This window comes from Pleurodeles waltl, chromosome 4_1 (assembly GCF_031143425.1).
Source record: "Pleurodeles waltl isolate 20211129_DDA chromosome 4_1, aPleWal1.hap1.20221129, whole genome shotgun sequence".
Lineage (NCBI taxonomy): Eukaryota > Metazoa > Chordata > Amphibia > Caudata > Salamandridae > Pleurodeles > Pleurodeles waltl.
Genome location: NC_090442.1, coordinates 129265928 through 129282555, shown reverse-complemented (window position 1 = coordinate 129282555; position 16628 = coordinate 129265928). Strand labels below are relative to the sequence as shown.

General features: G+C 48.1%; 1 protein-coding gene across 1 annotated transcript in view; it reads left to right on the top strand.

The window, feature by feature from the left end:
• The window catches only part of PATL1 (PAT1 homolog 1, processing body mRNA decay factor), a 260927-nt gene that overhangs the window by 146446 nt on the left and 97853 nt on the right, over positions 1–16628 (top strand). Inside the window, exon 13 of the mRNA XM_069227876.1 lies at positions 11948–12007. Within this exon, the coding sequence (XP_069083977.1) occupies positions 11948–12007 (60 nt within the window). The remainder of the gene's footprint in view (positions 1–11947; positions 12008–16628) is intronic.

The following is a 16628-nucleotide window of genomic DNA, read 5'->3' as shown; positions in this document are numbered from 1 at the left end:
GTTTTAAAAGTGGACACTTAGTGCAATTTTTCACAGTTCCTAGGGGAGGTAAGTATTTGTTAGGTTAACCAGGTAAGTAAGACACTTACAGGGCTTAGTTCTTGGTCCAAGGTAGCCCACCGTTGGGGGTTCAGAGCAACCCCAAAGTCACCACACCAGCAGCTCAGGGCCGGTCAGGTGCAGAGTTCAAAGTGGTGCCCAAAACACATAGGCTAGAATGGAGAGAAGGGGGTGCCCCGGTTCCGGTCTGCTTGCAGGTAAGTACCCGCGTCTTCGGAGGGCAGACCAGGGGGGTTTTGTAGGGCACCGGGGGGGACACAAGTCCACACCGAGATTTCACCCTCAGCAGCGCGGGGGCGGCCGGGTGCAGTGTAGAAACAAGCGTCGGGTTTTCAATGTTAGTCTATGAGAGATCTCGGGATCTCTTCAGCGCTGCAGGCAGGCAAGGGGGGGATTCCTCAGGGAAACCTCCACTTGGGCGAGGGAGAGGGACTCCTGGGGGTCACTCCTCCAGTGAAAGTCCGGTCCTTCAGGTCCTGGGGGCTGCGGGTGCAGGGTCTCTCCCAGGCGTCGGGACTTAGGATTCAAAGAGTCGCGGTCAGGGGAAGCCTCGGGATTCCCTCTGCAGGCGGCGCTGTGGGGGCTCAGGGGGGACAGGTTTTGGTACTCACAGTATCAGAGTAGTCCTGGGGTCCCTCCTGAGGTGTTGGATCGCCACCAGCCGAGTCGGGGTCGCCGGGTGCAGTGTGGCAAGTCTCACGCTTCTTGCGGGGAGCTTGCAGGGTTCTTTAAAGCTGCTGGAAACAAAGTTGCAGCTTTTCTTGGAGCAGGTCCGCTGTCCTCGGGAGTTTCTTGTCTTTTCGAAGCAGGGGCAGTCCTCAGAGGATGTCGAGGTCGCTGGTCCCTTTGGAAGGCGTCGCTGGAGCAGGATCTTTGGAAGGCAGGAGACAGGCCGGTGAGTTTCTGGAGCCAAGGCAGTTGTCGTCTTCTGGTCTTCCGCTGCAGGGGTTTTCAGCTGGGCAGTCCTTCTTCTTGTAGTTGCAGGAATCTAATTTTCTAGGGTTCAGGGTAGCCCTTAAATACTAAATTTAAGGGCGTGTTTAGGTCTGGGGGGTTAGTAGCCAATGGCTACTAGCCCTGAGGGTGGGTACACCCTCTTTGTGCCTCCTCCCAAGGGGAGGGGGTCACAATCCTAACCCTATTGGGGGAATCCTCCATCTGCAAGATGGAGGATTTCTAAAAGTTAGAGTCACCTCAGCTCACTCACTCTGGTAAAGATACCAATGAGGGCCTTGGCTACTGCAGGGGCAGTAGTCGACCTAAGGGGAATAGCTTCAGGATACCTGGTAGCATGATCCACTACTACCAGGATATACATATTTCCTGAGGCTGTGGGAGGTTCCAGTGGACCAACTATGTCCACACCCACTCTTTCAAAGGGGACCCCCACCACTGGAAGTGGAATGAGGGGGGCCTTTGGGTGCCCACCTGTCTTACCACTGGCTTGACAGGTGGGGCAGGAGAGGCAAAACTCCTTAACCATGTTGGACATATTGGGCCAGTAGAAGTGGTTGACTAGCCTCTCCCACGTCTTGGTTTGTCCCAAATGTCCAGCAAGGGGAATGTCATGGGCCAATGTTAGGATGAACTCTCTGAACAGCTGAGGCACTACCACTCTCCTAGTGGCACCAGGTTTGGGGTCTCTGGCCTCAGTGTACAGGAGTCCATCTTCCCAATAGACCCTATGTGTTCCATTTTTCTTGCCCTTGGACTCTTCAGCAGCTTGCTGCCTAAGGCCTTCAAGAGAGGGACAGGTTTCTTGTCCCTTACACAGCTCCTCCCTTGAGGGTCCCCCTGGGCCTAAGAGCTCAACCTGATAAGGTTCAAGCTCCAAAGGCTCAGTTCCCTCAGAGGGCAGAACTTCTTCCTGAGAAGAGAGGTTCCCTTTCTTTTGCTGTGTTGCAGTTGGTTTCCCAACTGACTTTCCTTTCCTCTTGGTAGGCTGGGCCATTCTTCCAGACTCCAGCTCTACTTGTTCACCCTGTGCCTTGCATTGTGCTCTTGTTTTCACACACACCAGTTCAGGGATACCCAGCATTGCTGCATGGGTTTTTAGTTCTACCTCAGCCCATGCTGAGGACTCCAGGTCATTTCCAAGCAGACAGTCCACTGGGATATTTGAGGAGACCACCACCTGTTTCAGGCCATTGACCCCTCCCCATTCTAAAGTAACCATTGCCATGGGATGTACTTTTCTCTGATTGTCAGCGTTGGTGACTGTGTAAGTTTTTCCAGTCAGGTATTGGCCAGGGGAAACCAGTTTCTCTGTCACCATGGTGACACTGGCACCTGTATCCCTCAGGCCCTCTATTCTAGTCCCATTAATTAAGAGTTGCTGTCTGTATTTTTGCATGTTAGGCGGCCAGACAGCTAGTGTGGCTAAATCCACCCCACCCTCAGAAACTAGAGTAGCTTCAGTGTGGACCCTGATTTGCTCTGGGCACACTGTTGATCCCACTTGGAGACTAGCCATACCAGTGTTACCTGGATGGGAGTTTGGAGTGGAACCTTTCTTGGGACAGGCCTTGTCTCCAGTTTGGTGTCCATGCTGTTTACAGCTATGACACCAGGCCTTTTTGGGATCAAAGTTTTTACCCTTGTACCCATTGTTTTGTGAAGAGGCTCTGGGCCCACCCTCCTGTGCAGGTTTTTGGGGGCCTGTAGAAGACTCTTTACTATTTTTAGTTTTGGTTGTCTCATCACCCTTCCCCTGGGGAGTCTTTGTGACCCCTTTCTTTTGGTCACCCCCTGTTGAAGTCTTGGACACCCTTGTCTTGACCCAATGGTCCGCCTTCTTTCCCAATTCTTGGGGAGAAATTGGTCCTAGGTCTACCAGATGCTGATGCAGTTTATCATTGAAACAATTACTCAATAGGTGTTCTTTCACAAATAAATTGTACAGCCCATCATAATTACTTACACCACTGTCTTGAATCCAACCATCTAGTGTTTTCACTGAGTAGTCTACAAAGTCAACCCAGGTCTGGCTCGAGGATTTTTGAGCCCCCCTGAATCTAATCCTATACTCCTCAGTGGAGAATCCAAAGCCCTCAATCAGGGTACCCTTCATGAGGTCATAAGATTCTGCATCTTGTCCAGAGAGTGTGAGGAGTCTATCCCTACACTTTCCTGTGAACATTTCCCAAAGGAGAGCACCCCAGTGAGATCTGTTCACTTTTCTGGTTACACAAGCCCTCTCAAAAGCTGTGAACCATTTGGTGATGTCATCACCATCTTCATATTTAGTTACAATCCCTTTAGGGATTTTCAACATGTCAGGAGAATCTCTGACCCTATTTATGTTGCTGCCACCATTGATGGGTCCTAGGCCCATCTCTTGTCTTTCCCTCTCTATGGCTAGGATCTGTCTTTCCAAAGCCAATCTTTTGGCCATCCTGGCTAACTGGATGTCCTCTTCACTGGGGTTATCCTCAGTGATTTCAGAGGTGTTGGTCTCTCCTGTGAGGGAACCAGCATCTCTGACTATTATTTTTGGAGTCAGGGTTTGAGAGACCCTGTTCTCCCTAGATAGGACTGGTAGGGGGGAATTTTCCTCCAAGTCACTATCCTCTTCCTCTGAGTTGCCACCCTCAGAGGGGTTGGCCTTTTCAAACTCTGCCAAAAGCTCCTGGAGCTGTATTTTGGTAGGTTTGGGGCCCATTGTTATTTTCTTTATTTTACAGAGTGACCTTAGCTCCCTCATCTTAAGATGGAGGTAAGGTGTGGTGTCGAGTTCCACCACAGTCACATCTGTGCTAGACATTTTGCTTCTAAAAGTTGGAATACTTTTTAAGAATCTACAACTGGTTCTAGAATCTAATTCAAACTTTTACAAACTTTTAAACTCCAAAAGAAATGCTAAACAGGATCTAACACAAGGCCCTAGCAGGTCTTTTAAGAATTTAGAAAACTTTTCAAATTGCAAAAATCAATTTCTAATGACAATTTTGGAATTTGTCGTGTGATCAGGTATTGGCTGAGTAGTCCAGCAAATGCAAAGTCTTGTACCCCACCGCTGATCCACCAATGTAGGAAGTTGGCTCTGTATGTGCTATTTCAAAGTAAGGAATAGCATGCACAGAGTCCAAGGGTTCCCCTTAGAGGTAAAATAGTGGTAAAAAGAGATAATACTAATGCTCTATTTTGTGGTAGTGTGGTCGAGCAGTAGGCTTATCCAAGGAGTAGTGTTAAGCATTTGTTGTACATACACATAGACAATAAATGAGGTACACACACTCAGAGACAAATCCAGCCAATAGGTTTTGTTATAGAAAAATATCTTTTCTTAGTTTATTTTAAGAACCACAGGTTCAAATTCTACATGTAATATCTCATTTGAAAGGTATTGCAGGTAAGTACTTTAGGAACTTTAAATCATAAAAATTGCATGTATACTTTACAAGTTATTGACAAATAGCTGTTTTAAAAGTGGACACTTAGTGCAATTTTCACAGTTCCTGGGGGAGGTAAGTTTTTGTTAGTTTTACCAGGTAAGTAAGACACTTATAGGGTTCAGTTCTTGGTCCAAGGTAGCCCACCGTTGGGGGTTCAGAGCAACCCCAAAGTCACCACACCAGCAGCTCAGGGCCGGTCAGGTGCAGAGTTCAAAGTGGTGCCCAAAACACATAGGCTAGAATGGAGAGAAGGGGGTGCCCCGGTTCCGGTCTGCTTGCAGGTAAGTACCCGCGTCTTCGGAGGGCAGACCAGGGGGGTTTTGTAGGGCACCGGGGGGGGACACAAGCCCACACAGAAATTTCACCCTCAGCAGCGCGGGGGCGGCCGGGTGCAGTGTAGAAACAAGCGTCGGGTTCGCAATGTTAGTCTATGAGAGATCTCGGGATCTCTTCAGCGCTGCAGGCAGGCAAGGGGGGGGTTCCTCGGGGAAACCTCCACTTGGGCAAGGGAGAGGGACTCCTGGGGGTCACTTCTCCAGTGAACGTCCGGTCCTTCAGGTCCTGGGGGCTGCGGGTGCAGGGTCTCTCCCAGGCGTCGGGACTTAGGATTCAAAGAGTCGCGGTCAGGGGAAGCCTCGGGATTCCCTCTGCAGGCGGCGCTGTGGGGGCTCAGGGGGGACAGGTTTTGGTACTCACAGTATCAGAGTAGTCCTGGGGTCCCTCCTGAGGTGTTGGATCTCCACCAGCCGAGTCGGGGTCGCCGGGTGCAGTGTTGCAAGTCTCACGCTTCTTGCGGGGAGCTTGCAGGGTTCTTTCAAGGCTGCTGGAAACAAAGTTGCAGCCTTTCTTGGAGCAGGTCCGCTGTCCTCGGGAGTTTCTTGTCTTTTCGAAGCAGGGGCAGTCCTCGGAGGATGTCGAGGTCGCTGGTCCCTTTGGAAGGCGTCGCTGGAGCAGGATCTTTGGAAGGCAGGAGACAGGCCGGTGAGTTTCTGGAGCCAAGGCAGTTGTCGTCTTCTGGTCTTCCTCTGCAGGGGTTTTCAGCTAGGCAGTCCTTCTTCTTGTAGTTGCAGGAATCTAATTTTCTAGGGTTCAGGGTAGCCCTTAAATACTAAATTTAAGGGCGTGTTTAGGTCTGGGGGGTTAGTAGCCAATGGCTACTAGCCCTGAGGGTGGGTACACCCTCTTTGTGCCTCCTCCCAAGGGGAGGGGGTCACAATCCTAACCCTATTGGGGGAATCCTCCATCTGCAAGATGGAGGATTTCTAAAAGTCAGAGTCACCTCAGCTCAGGACACCTTAGGGGCTGTCCTGACTGGCCAGTGACGACTCCTTGTTGCTTTCTTTGTTCCCACCAGCCTTGCCGCCAAAAGTGGGGGCCGTGGCCGGAGGGGGCGGGCAACTCCACTAAGCTGGAGTGCCCTGCTGGGCTGTGACAAAGGGGTGAGCCTTTGAGGCTCACCGCCAGGTGTTACAGCTCCTGCCTGGGGGAGGTGTTAGCATCTCCACCCAGTGCAGGCTTTGTTACTGGCCTCAGAGTGACAAAGGCACTCTCCCCATGGGGCCAGCAACATGTCTCTAGTGTGGCAGGCTGCTGGAACTAGTCAGCCTACACAGACAGTCGGTTAAGTTTCAGGGGGCACCTCTAAGGTGCCCTCTGGGGTGTATTTCGCAATAAAATGTACACTGGCATCAGTGTGCATTTATTGTGCTGAGAAGTTTGATACCAAACTTCCCAGTTTTCAGTGTAGCCATTATGGTGCTGTGGAGTTCGTGTTTGACAAACTCCCAGACCATATACTCTTATGGCTACCCTGCACTTACAATGTCTAAGGTTTTGTTTAGACACTGTAGGGGTACCATGCTCATGCACTGGTACCCTCACCTATGGTATAGTGCACCCTGCCTTAGGGCTGTAAGGCCTGCTAGAGGGGTGTCTTACCTATACTGCATAGGCAGTGAGAGGCTGGCATGGCACCCTGAGGGGAGTGCCATGTCGACTTACTCGTTTTGTCCTCACTAGCACACACAAGCTGGCAAGCAGTGTGTCTGTGCTGAGTGAGGGGTCTCCAGGGTGGCATAAGACATGCTGCAGCCCTTAGAGACCTTCCTTGGCATCCGGGCCCTTGGTACTAAAAGTACCAGTTACAAGGGACTTATCTGGATGCCAGGGTCTGCCAATTGTGGATACAAAAGTACAGGTTTAGGGAAAGAACACTGGTGTTGAGGCCTGGTTTGCAGGCCTCAGCACACTTTCAATTGTAAACATAGCATCAGCAAAGGCAAAAAGTCAGGGGGCAACCATGCCAAGGAGGCATTTCCTTACACACACTCAGAGACAAATCCAGCCAATAGGTTTTGTTATAGAAAAATATATTTTCTTAGTTTATTTTAAGAACCACCGGTTCAAATTTAACATGTAATATCTTGTTTGAAAGGTATTGCAGGTAAGTACATTAGGAACTTTGAATCATTTCAATTGCATGTATACTTTTCAAGTTATTCACAAATGGCTATTTTAAAAGTGGACACTTAGTGCAATTTTCACAGTTCCTGGGGGAGGTAAGTTTTTGTTAGTTTTACCAGGTAAGTACGACACTTACAGGGTTCAGTTCTTGGTCCAAGGTAGCCCACCGTTGGGGGTTCAGAGCAACCCCAAAGTTACCACACCAGCAGCTCAGGGCCGGTCAGGTGCAGAGTTCAAAGTGGTGCCCAAAACGCATAGGCTTCAATGGAGAGAAGGGGGTGCCCCGGTTCCAGTCTGCCAGCAGGTAAGTACCCGCGTCTTCGGAGGGCAGACCAGGGGGGTTTTGTAGGGCACCGGGGGGGGACACAAGCCCACACAGAAAGTTCACCCTCAGCGGCGCGGGGGCGGCCGGGTGCAGTGTTAGAACAAGCGTCGGGTTCGCAATGGAAGTCAATGAGAGAACAAGGGATCTCTTCAGCGCTGCAGGCAGGTAAGGGGGGGCTTCCTCGGGGAAACCTCCACTTGGGCAAGGGAGAGGGACTCCTGGGGGTCACTTCTGCAGTGAAAGTCCGGTCCTTCAGGTCCTGGGGGCTGCGGTTGCAGGGTCTTTTCCAGGCGTCGGGACTTAGGTTTCAGAGAGTCGCGGTCAGGGGAAGCCTCGGGATTCCCTCTGCAGGCGGCGCTGTGGGGGCTCAGGGGGGACAGGTTTTGGTACTCACAGTCGTAGAGTAGTCCGGGGGTCCTCCCTGAGGTGTTGGTTCTCCACCAGCCGAGTCTGGGTCGCCGGGTGCAGTGTTGCAAGTCTCACGCTTCTTGCGGGGAGATTGCAGGGTTCTTTAAAGCTGCTTCTTTGGATAAAGTAGCAGTCTTTTTGGAGCAGGTCCGCTGTCCTCGGGAGTTTCTTGTCGTCGTCGAAACAGGGCAGTCCTCAGAGGATTCAGAGGTCGCTGATCCCTTTGGAAGGCGTCGCTGGAGCAGAGTTCTTTGGAAGGCAGGAGACAGGCCGGTGAGTTTCTGGAGCCAAGGCAGTTGTTGTCTTCTGGTCTTCCTCTGCAGGGGTTTTCAGCTAGGCAGTCCTTCTTCTTGTTGTTGCAGGAATCTAATTTTCTAGGGTTCAGGGTAGCCCTTAAATACTAAATTTAAGGGCGTGTTTAGGTCTGGGGGGTTAGTAGCCAATGGCTACTAGCCCTGAGGGTGGGTACACCCTCTTTGTGCCTCCTCCCAAGGGGAGGGGGTCACAATCCTAACCCTATTGGGGGAATCCTCCATCTGCAAGATGGAGGATTTCTAAAAGTTAGAGTCACCTCAGCTCAGGACACCTTAGGGGCTGTCCTGACTGGCCAGTGACTCCTCCTTGTTATTCTCATTATTTTCTCCGGCCTTGCCGCCAAAAGTGGGGGCCGGGGCCGGAGGGGGCGGGCAACTCCACTAGCTGGAGTGTCCTGCGGTGCTGTGACAAAGGGGTGAGCCTTTGAGGCTCACCGCCAGGTGTTACAGCTCCTGCCTGGGGGAGGTGTTAGCATCTCCACCCAGTGCAGGCTTTGTTACTGGCCTCAGAGTGACAAAGGCACTCTCCCCATGGGGCCAGCAACATGTCTCTAGTGTGGCAGGCTGCTGGAACTAGTCAGCCTACACAGACAGTCGGTTAAGTTTCAGGGGGCACCTCTAAGGTGCCCTCTGGGGTGTATTTTGCAATAAAATGTACACTGGCATCAGTGTGCATTTATTGTGCTGAGAAGTTTGATACCAAACTTCCCAGTTTTCAGTGTAGCCATTATGGTGCTGTGGAGTTCGTGCAAAACAGACTCCCAGACCATATACTCTTATGGCTACCCTGCACTTACAATGTCTAAGGTTTTGTTTCGACACTGTAGGGGTACCATGCTCATGCACTGGTACCCTCACCTATGGTATAGTGCACCCTGCCTTAGGGCTGTAAGGCCTTCTAGAGGGGTGGCTGACCTATACTTGCATAGGCAGTGAGAGGTTGGCATGGCACCCTGAGGGGAGTGCCATGTCGACTTACTCGTTTTGTTCTCACTAGCACACACAAGCTGGTAAGCAGTGTGTCTGTGCTGAGTGAGAGGTCTCCAGGGTGGCATAAGACATGCTGCAGCCCTTAGAGACCTTCCTTGGCATCAGGGCCCTTGGTACTAGAAGTACCAGTTACAAGGGACTTATCTGGATGCCAGGGTCTGCCAATTGTGGATACAAAAGTACAGGTTAGGGAAAGAACACTGGTGCTGGGGCCTGGTTAGCAGGCCTCAGCACACTTTCAATTGTAAACATAGCATCAGCAAAGGCAAAAAGTCAGGGGGCAACCATGCCAAGGAGGCATTTCCTTACATATATCTTGTGTATATTTCCTATCCTCTCACTGAGGGTACACTCTAAGATACTTTGGCATATTGTCATAAAAATAAAGTACCTTTATTTTTAGTATAACTGTGTATTGTGTTTTCTTATGATATTGTGCATATGACACTAAGTGGTACTGTAGTAGCTTCACACGTCTCCTAGTTCAGCCTAAGCTGCTCTGCTAAGCTACCATTATCTATCAGCCTAAGCTGCTAGACACCCTATACACTAATAAGGGATAACTGGGCCTGGTGCAAGGTGCAAGTACCCCTTGGTACTCACTACAAGCCAGTCCAGCCTCCTACAGTGCCCACATCAGGCAGCTCACCTTCGGTTCATTGTGTCTTTGTTAGCTCTTTCAAGACTGGAACTTTTGTTTTTCAGCGGGGAGTAGTTTTTGTTTTAAAGGCCTTGTTTGTCGTTTAATTGCAGTAGGCCTGCTCGCCCTAAAATTGTGTAATGCACTATGCCCTCTAGGGGCTAAATATCTGGTTACAGTGCATTACTTTGTGACATTTTCTTGTCATGTGGTTATGCCCTCTAGGGGCTAACAATATGGTTACATGACCATTTTTCTTACAAATGATATTTTCATTGTGGTGTCCTCTAGAGGCTGTTCTGAGCATTACAGTCTAATGCCAAAAGTTTATTTCTGATAATGGCTTTGTTGGGTTTGCATGATAATTGTATATGTTTTACTAATCTCTCCTTATTGTAATTATGACCATAATTCAGGTCAACCTAACACCCTTATTGTGACTGTTTGGACACTTGCTATATTTGGGTAGACCTTCTAGCTTATTTCTCTTATTACTCCTCTGTGGCTGTCTTGTGTCTTTTTGTTTTGGGGGGGGGGGAATTGTTACCCAGCCAGCAACTCTGAGGGTGGGATGGTGAAAGTAGGATTCTATTGTAATTAGCATGGGTGATTTAAATTAGGATGCTAAATGGCAACATTTTTGGCTGCAGACAGATGAAGTAAATAAATGGAAGTGTTTAGTTATATGCAGGGTCACTGGAAATATGTGGCAGGAAAAGACCAAATTATGAAGCAGGCTTGACCAAATTTATGTGGCAAGAAATGTCCAGTTACAAATTTACAACACCAATAGCTCTAACTCAAGCAAATGCGAGACCTATTGCACTGCAAATGCTTGTTGAGTTATGAGGCGTGTTCACTAACCTCTATTCCTTGCAGTGTTACCCGCTGTAGATTAGTTACAGACCTAAATTAAAGTTTGCTCCTCAGTGCTGATGAGGTAGTGCTGTAGACCAAAGCGCTCCTCTATTCCCCAAAGACAAAAAATATGTACATTGTATTGCATGTGATGATGTTTCGTGTGAATGTCAGGTATGTGTTTATCTTCAGTTTACCATTATGGCCATTATCCCCGGTCGAAGTATGGAACAGACCCCGTATACCACACTTGCCGAGGGCAATAAAGTGTTTTCTCCCAGGACTTAATGTATTTACCAGCTTTTTGGGGCTGTTCATGTGGGATACGCTTATACGAGTCTAGTGTTTCAGTTTGTAGAACACTGTTCACACGATTACCAGACTGCAGGGTATTTTATACATATTCAGGGAAACTTCATCTTATTACGAAGTCCCATATTCGATATGCAGCATAAATAGTTTGTGCTATAAGTGTATAGTCTCGTTCTTTATGTCCAGACTGCTTTTAGTCACTGTCTCACCCTTCTCAGATCCTCATCGCTTTTGCTTCCCTCCCATTTTATTTCTCCATCATCTTTTCCTCTTTCGATCTTTCACTTGTACCAGCGCACACTGCCTCTTTGTTCGCACTGTGCTTTGACCAACTTTTTCTCCATTCTGTCATAGGTTTTTCAGCCTTGTGTCTTCTGTATTTTAATAAATGTACATTGGGGTGTGGTGGGGCAAGGGCTTGATGAACTGAGTGTGTTGTCCAGAAAACTTTAACCTCCAAAATAAGAACCCTCAAAAACTGGGAAGTGCCCTGCGCTCTGTAAATCAAGTGCATTTCCATGCCATGGGCTTTTTCCCCCTTCCAAAATTAGCTTTGATACTAGAAGTCTGTGTTTCTGGTACAGTCTTTGTGTCAATTTTACTCTCTTGTGGTATGCCCATTATTCTTTATCTTATGCATTATTTTCTCTTCTCTACCCAAAATTCTTGTTTCCCTGTATTTTTCTCTCTGGTCTCATGTTTGCAACATCCTCCTCTCTGGGTATTTCTCTATGTAATACAGAACCTTTGTTGCAGAATATTGTCAGCTCCTACTCCATTGCCTTCTGTTCCATTGGCACAATTCTTGTTTCCAAGTTTTCTCTGACATCACCCCCCAAAGTCCAGGCTAGTAGTCCTCAAACCAGACTGCCATGACCCTTCCTGTGAAGGGGATGGTACATCACTGCGTATGTACTTGATCATCCTTCGAGTCATGCCTATATCGAAAGATCCCAGTTAATAGAACAAAAACTATAGTAACCAGTTAGCGCTTCTTGAATTGTCTCCCCCCCTGTCCATGAATTCATGACTTTGAATTACATGGTTGACTTTTCTTTTCTCCCTATGCCGTTCTCTGTACCCTGTATTGCTTGTTTCCTGTGAGAGATCTGCCTCCCTCAGCCGTCATAGTAAAATGTTTTTCAGAAAACTTTATATTTTTTTCCTTTCTGTTTTTAAATAGGAAACAAAGGAGAAGCAAGTGCGGGACAAGAAACGCCAGACCCTGGCCATCATTGAGAAGGTGAGATGGCCTGCCCTCAACTTTATTTTTTATAATGGCTGTCTAGGTGTATAGTATGTCCATGGACAATAATATGTAATAAAAGTGTAGAGAGTTGGGTGGAATCAATAAGGAATGAACTGGCCTGGTATTGTAAGATTCCTCTTGAATCAATGACTTCGTAAGCATGGTCTTATCAGGCTTGCGAAGATTGGTTAGTGGTTTATGGGACATTTGAATTATCTTTGTCCACAAGGCCAGCAGTTTCCATCAGGCATGATTTAAAAGACTGGCCTTAGCATCATCTCTGTACATTGTCAGCTGCATTGTGTAAGGTTTCTATGATGTTCGAGGGGTCTCGATTATCTCTTTAACATCTCAGGAAAGGATGCGTGATTTTCCACATAGAATAAGCAGTAATCTGGGTGCTGAGTAATATGACTAGTACTCAGTGAAGTTGTATTTACTAAGTCCATTACAAAACCTGCTCTCAAGGGCGAAAGAGTGTATGCAATAGTATCTCTGTTTTCATTATTTCCATCTGGGAGTTGCATCAATCATGGTGAATATTGCTAGTTACGGTTACCAGGTCACACAACACAACAAATCCTTTCAGCTGTCTGGGCTGTAGTTGCAAGCAAAAATTCTGTGCATATAAAAATAGTTGTTTTCAGTGCAAAAGCTTGGCTGAACAATAACTAAACAGTCATGACTATCACTGTTTTGTATACGCGTTACAATGACGTGAACAGCAAAAGGCTTAAGTTTCTACTCAAATGTAAAGGGGGAACTGCTTGACTAAAATTCCCATTGATGCAAAGTGTGCATCAGTGTTAATGAACATTGTTTTCAGTGGCAGCCAGATGATGCCTTACTAAAAAAAAGTATTTTTGATTTAAAAATAAAAAAATAAAATAAAAATCACTGTTACCAGAGAATTGATGGTGTATGCTGCAGAAGCCGCTTCTTATTGAATATTTACCAGCCAAGCCTCATTTGGAGATCTAGCGTCTGCTCTACCAAGACGCCACAACCAGCGATTTGGGTGGTTGGAAAAACGCACCCATACACCCGCACCAGTGTGGAGGTCTCCACATCCACCTTAGCAACTTCCTTGAAAGTTTCGGGGTGATTGTCAAGCGAGGGGCAGAGAAAAAAGTCAAAAAAAACAATTTTCCTATGCACATTTCATAGGGAATTCTAGACACCACTATAGAAAGATCATTACCCAGAAAGCATGCTTTTTGTGATTTGACGTAAATCCGCGTTTTCGAGCAATTAAGGTCCAACATTTATACATATCTGGACCATTGGGCTGACGTTCAAGCATTCAAGTCTCCTGATTGGTTAAGGGTGCCTTTTCGGGGCTAACACTATGATTGGCTGGCTGCAAAATGGAAAGAAAGATTGTGGCAGCCATTGCAAGACGCAGGGACTTGGTTGCCCTGTCCTGAAAAGATTTTTGAAAAAGGACATAAGGGGGCACAGTAGGGATACCCTGACCCCCTAGTCTGTTTGGGGGGCCGGTGGGGGCATTCTATGGGTTTCCATTCTGGCAATCTTTCCCCTCCCCGGGTTCCAAAAGTAATACTTAATGTTTAAGAATTGTATTTGTTGCGTGGGCCTGCAGGATGCTGTATTTTGAATTTTATATCCATGTGCTGGGCCAGTGCCTGGGTAGGGGGTTTAGGTGCACATTTTATTTGGGTGGGAGGGGGGATGAGGCCCTCCTCCCTGTGCCATCTAATGATCTTTGATTACCATCCCTTGGGGCCTATTACATAGTGGTATCCCGGGCACCCCATTCCCCCTGGACACAGAAATCATCATGGGCTGGGACCTTGCCTGCTACCCCCTGCCGTTGTCTGGGGGAAGAAGAGTTGCGGTGGCCACAGTAGCTGTGGCCTGTTTCCATGCAGCCAGGACAGGAGCTGCCTGTGGGGAGTCAGTGGGGAGCTTGAGGCTGCCCCCATACACCCCAACAGAACACAAAGCTGTGCCATGCTGTATCACACTCTCCCTATTCCCCACAGCCTATAAGCAGACTTCCACTCAGGCCACAGGCCATGTCCTGGCTCCGGCAAAGAGAACAAGAAGCAGGAAGCAGCAGGCAAAGGGGCGGCCATGTGTGCACCTATTCCCTGGCACATAGCCAACTCTGACAGGCCGCAGTTGGAGAAGATGCAGAAGCGGATCAACCTTCTCTCAGACGGGATCATAAGCAAGGGGAAGAGATAGGTTTTGATGGCAAGACCATCTCCAACATCCCTCCCCACCCAAATACCATCAGTGGAGAACATCATCATCTTCACGAGAAAGAGGTGCAGTGGCTCCTTTGCAAGGGTAGAGAGGATGTTTCCTTGCTACCAGGATAAAGCTGTCTACTCTCTTTACTTCCTTATTCCCAGGAAGGACTGCTCCCTTAGGCCAGGCTTTGACCACAGTCCCCACAACCAATCCATCTGGTCAGGAAGTGCCCAAGTGGCATCTCTGCAGAATGCCATCCTCCTGCCCAGCAAGGCGACTACATCCACTTGGCCCACCGGCGTTATTTCTGTGTTGTGATAAGTAGCCAGCACTACCAATTCAAACTACTGCCCTTTGGGGACACCACTGCTCCAGTTGTGTTAACTAGGTACCCAGCGGTGGTATCTGCACATCTAAAGAGGGGCCACAGTCATTTGATCTCATACCTTGACAGTTGGCAACACTCAAGCTGCAATGTGCCTGCTCCACAGCCTGGGATGTACCATAAATGCCACCAAGTCCCACCTTCAAACTCTTCCGTTCAAGCCGGTGGGTTGTCCTAAACGCTGCTACAGGCGAAGTGTACCCCCGACCGAGAGTGCTGGTATTTCTGCAGCTGCTTCCTCTTTTTTACAGTCACAACTGTAATGCACTTCCCAGGGATGAGGTGCCAATTAAAGCAGTGGCTACAAGCGAAGGGTAACAGGGAGGATATAGTGTTTGTGGGGACGGTGCCCATCACACTCTGCAGTGGCAGAACACCAACAACCTGTTGCTGGACAGGGCTTTTGCAGACCCAGTTCCGCAGGTGACCATTATCACGGACGCATCTTGCTAATATTGGGGGTGCATCCAGATAAGATGCCAATACAGGGTATGTAGTCATCTTCCCAATGTTGGTGGCACCACATCAACTATCTCAAGCTCCTATCCTTACGCTTAGCTCTCAAAGCCTTCGTTCAAGTCATCAAGGCAGACAACATTACTACCATGCATTACCTCTAGAAGTTATCAGCACTAGCACCACAGATCTTGCCCTGGGCTGTCCGTCACCATGACACCTCCTGGCAGAGTACCTTCCAGGAGTAGACAATGCCTTTACCAGCCTGCTCATCATGACACATCAATAAGCCCAAGAATGGGAACTCTGCTACCTTCAAGCCTCAGTCTCCCACTGGAGTGCAAGATTATTATGCTTTAAGCCTGTAGACCTGCTGCCCAGTCGTGTTAAGTCACAAAGTGGTAAACGGTTGTCCACTATTGCATCCCCCAAGTAATGGCACCATCTAAAGCCTACCCTCCAGGACATCATTTGCTACCTGTTGCACATGAAAAAGTCAAGACTCACCTACACAAGGCTACATCTTGCTGCTATTGCAAAACAGTGTTCTTTTTTTATTTAGGATCCCCATCATGAAATTCATGGAGAGCCTCAAGATGATCATACCTCCCAGGGCGCCCCTGACCCTGCACACTCAGATGTTTGTTCTCAGAGCTAACTCTAAGTTGCTCCCTCAACTGGTATCCCGTTTACACCTCAACCAGACTACAGAAATCCCAGTATTCTTTCCATCACCATATTCAGTAGCGGAGACAGAGGTTCATGCTCTAGATATTAAACAGGCTGTCATTTACTGATCGTCCTTCTGCAAGTCTGAACAACTCTTTGTACCTTTGCCAGACCTCATAATGGCAATTCCATCTCATTGGATGGCGTAGTTAGGTGAACAGTCTAGTGCATGCAGACCTGCTATCACAAATTAAAAATAACCCTGCCTCCCTCCAGGGCACGCTCCACCCACATAAAGCTGCAACTGTGGCTTATTTGGGCAACAGCCTACCAGCTAACAGATGCAAAACTGCCATCTGGTTGATTCCACATACTTTTACCAAACGCTATCATGTGGATACAGTAGCCTGTAGGCTATAGTTGGCTAGATAAAACTAAGAATTTTGCTTCAGACATCTGCACAACCCATGGGTTAACCACCATTTATAGATGGTAATGCTTTACAGTCCGTGCACAGCATATGTATTTACAGGTACACATGCTGCAAATGAAAATTTTTAGTGTATTCATCTATTCGTAGCACATATTGCTATAGATTCACATGCACCTACCCTCCACCTAGGAGCCTGTGTCTGCTGCAGATCTCTTTTCTAATTGCCTATCTTTAAACTTACAATACACGTCACCTTGCCTGGTTAAATCCCGCTTCATACATGCGCTCATCGGCTGTGTGAACAGTCTTGACATTGAGTCAGTTCCCATTAGTATTGCCCACCAACAGAAGAGTCACCGTACATTCCATGACTTGAAATATTTCTTCAAAGAAAGACAACTTGCAGACATCCAAGCTCAAAATTAGATGGTAGGAGTGTGCAGAGCATATAA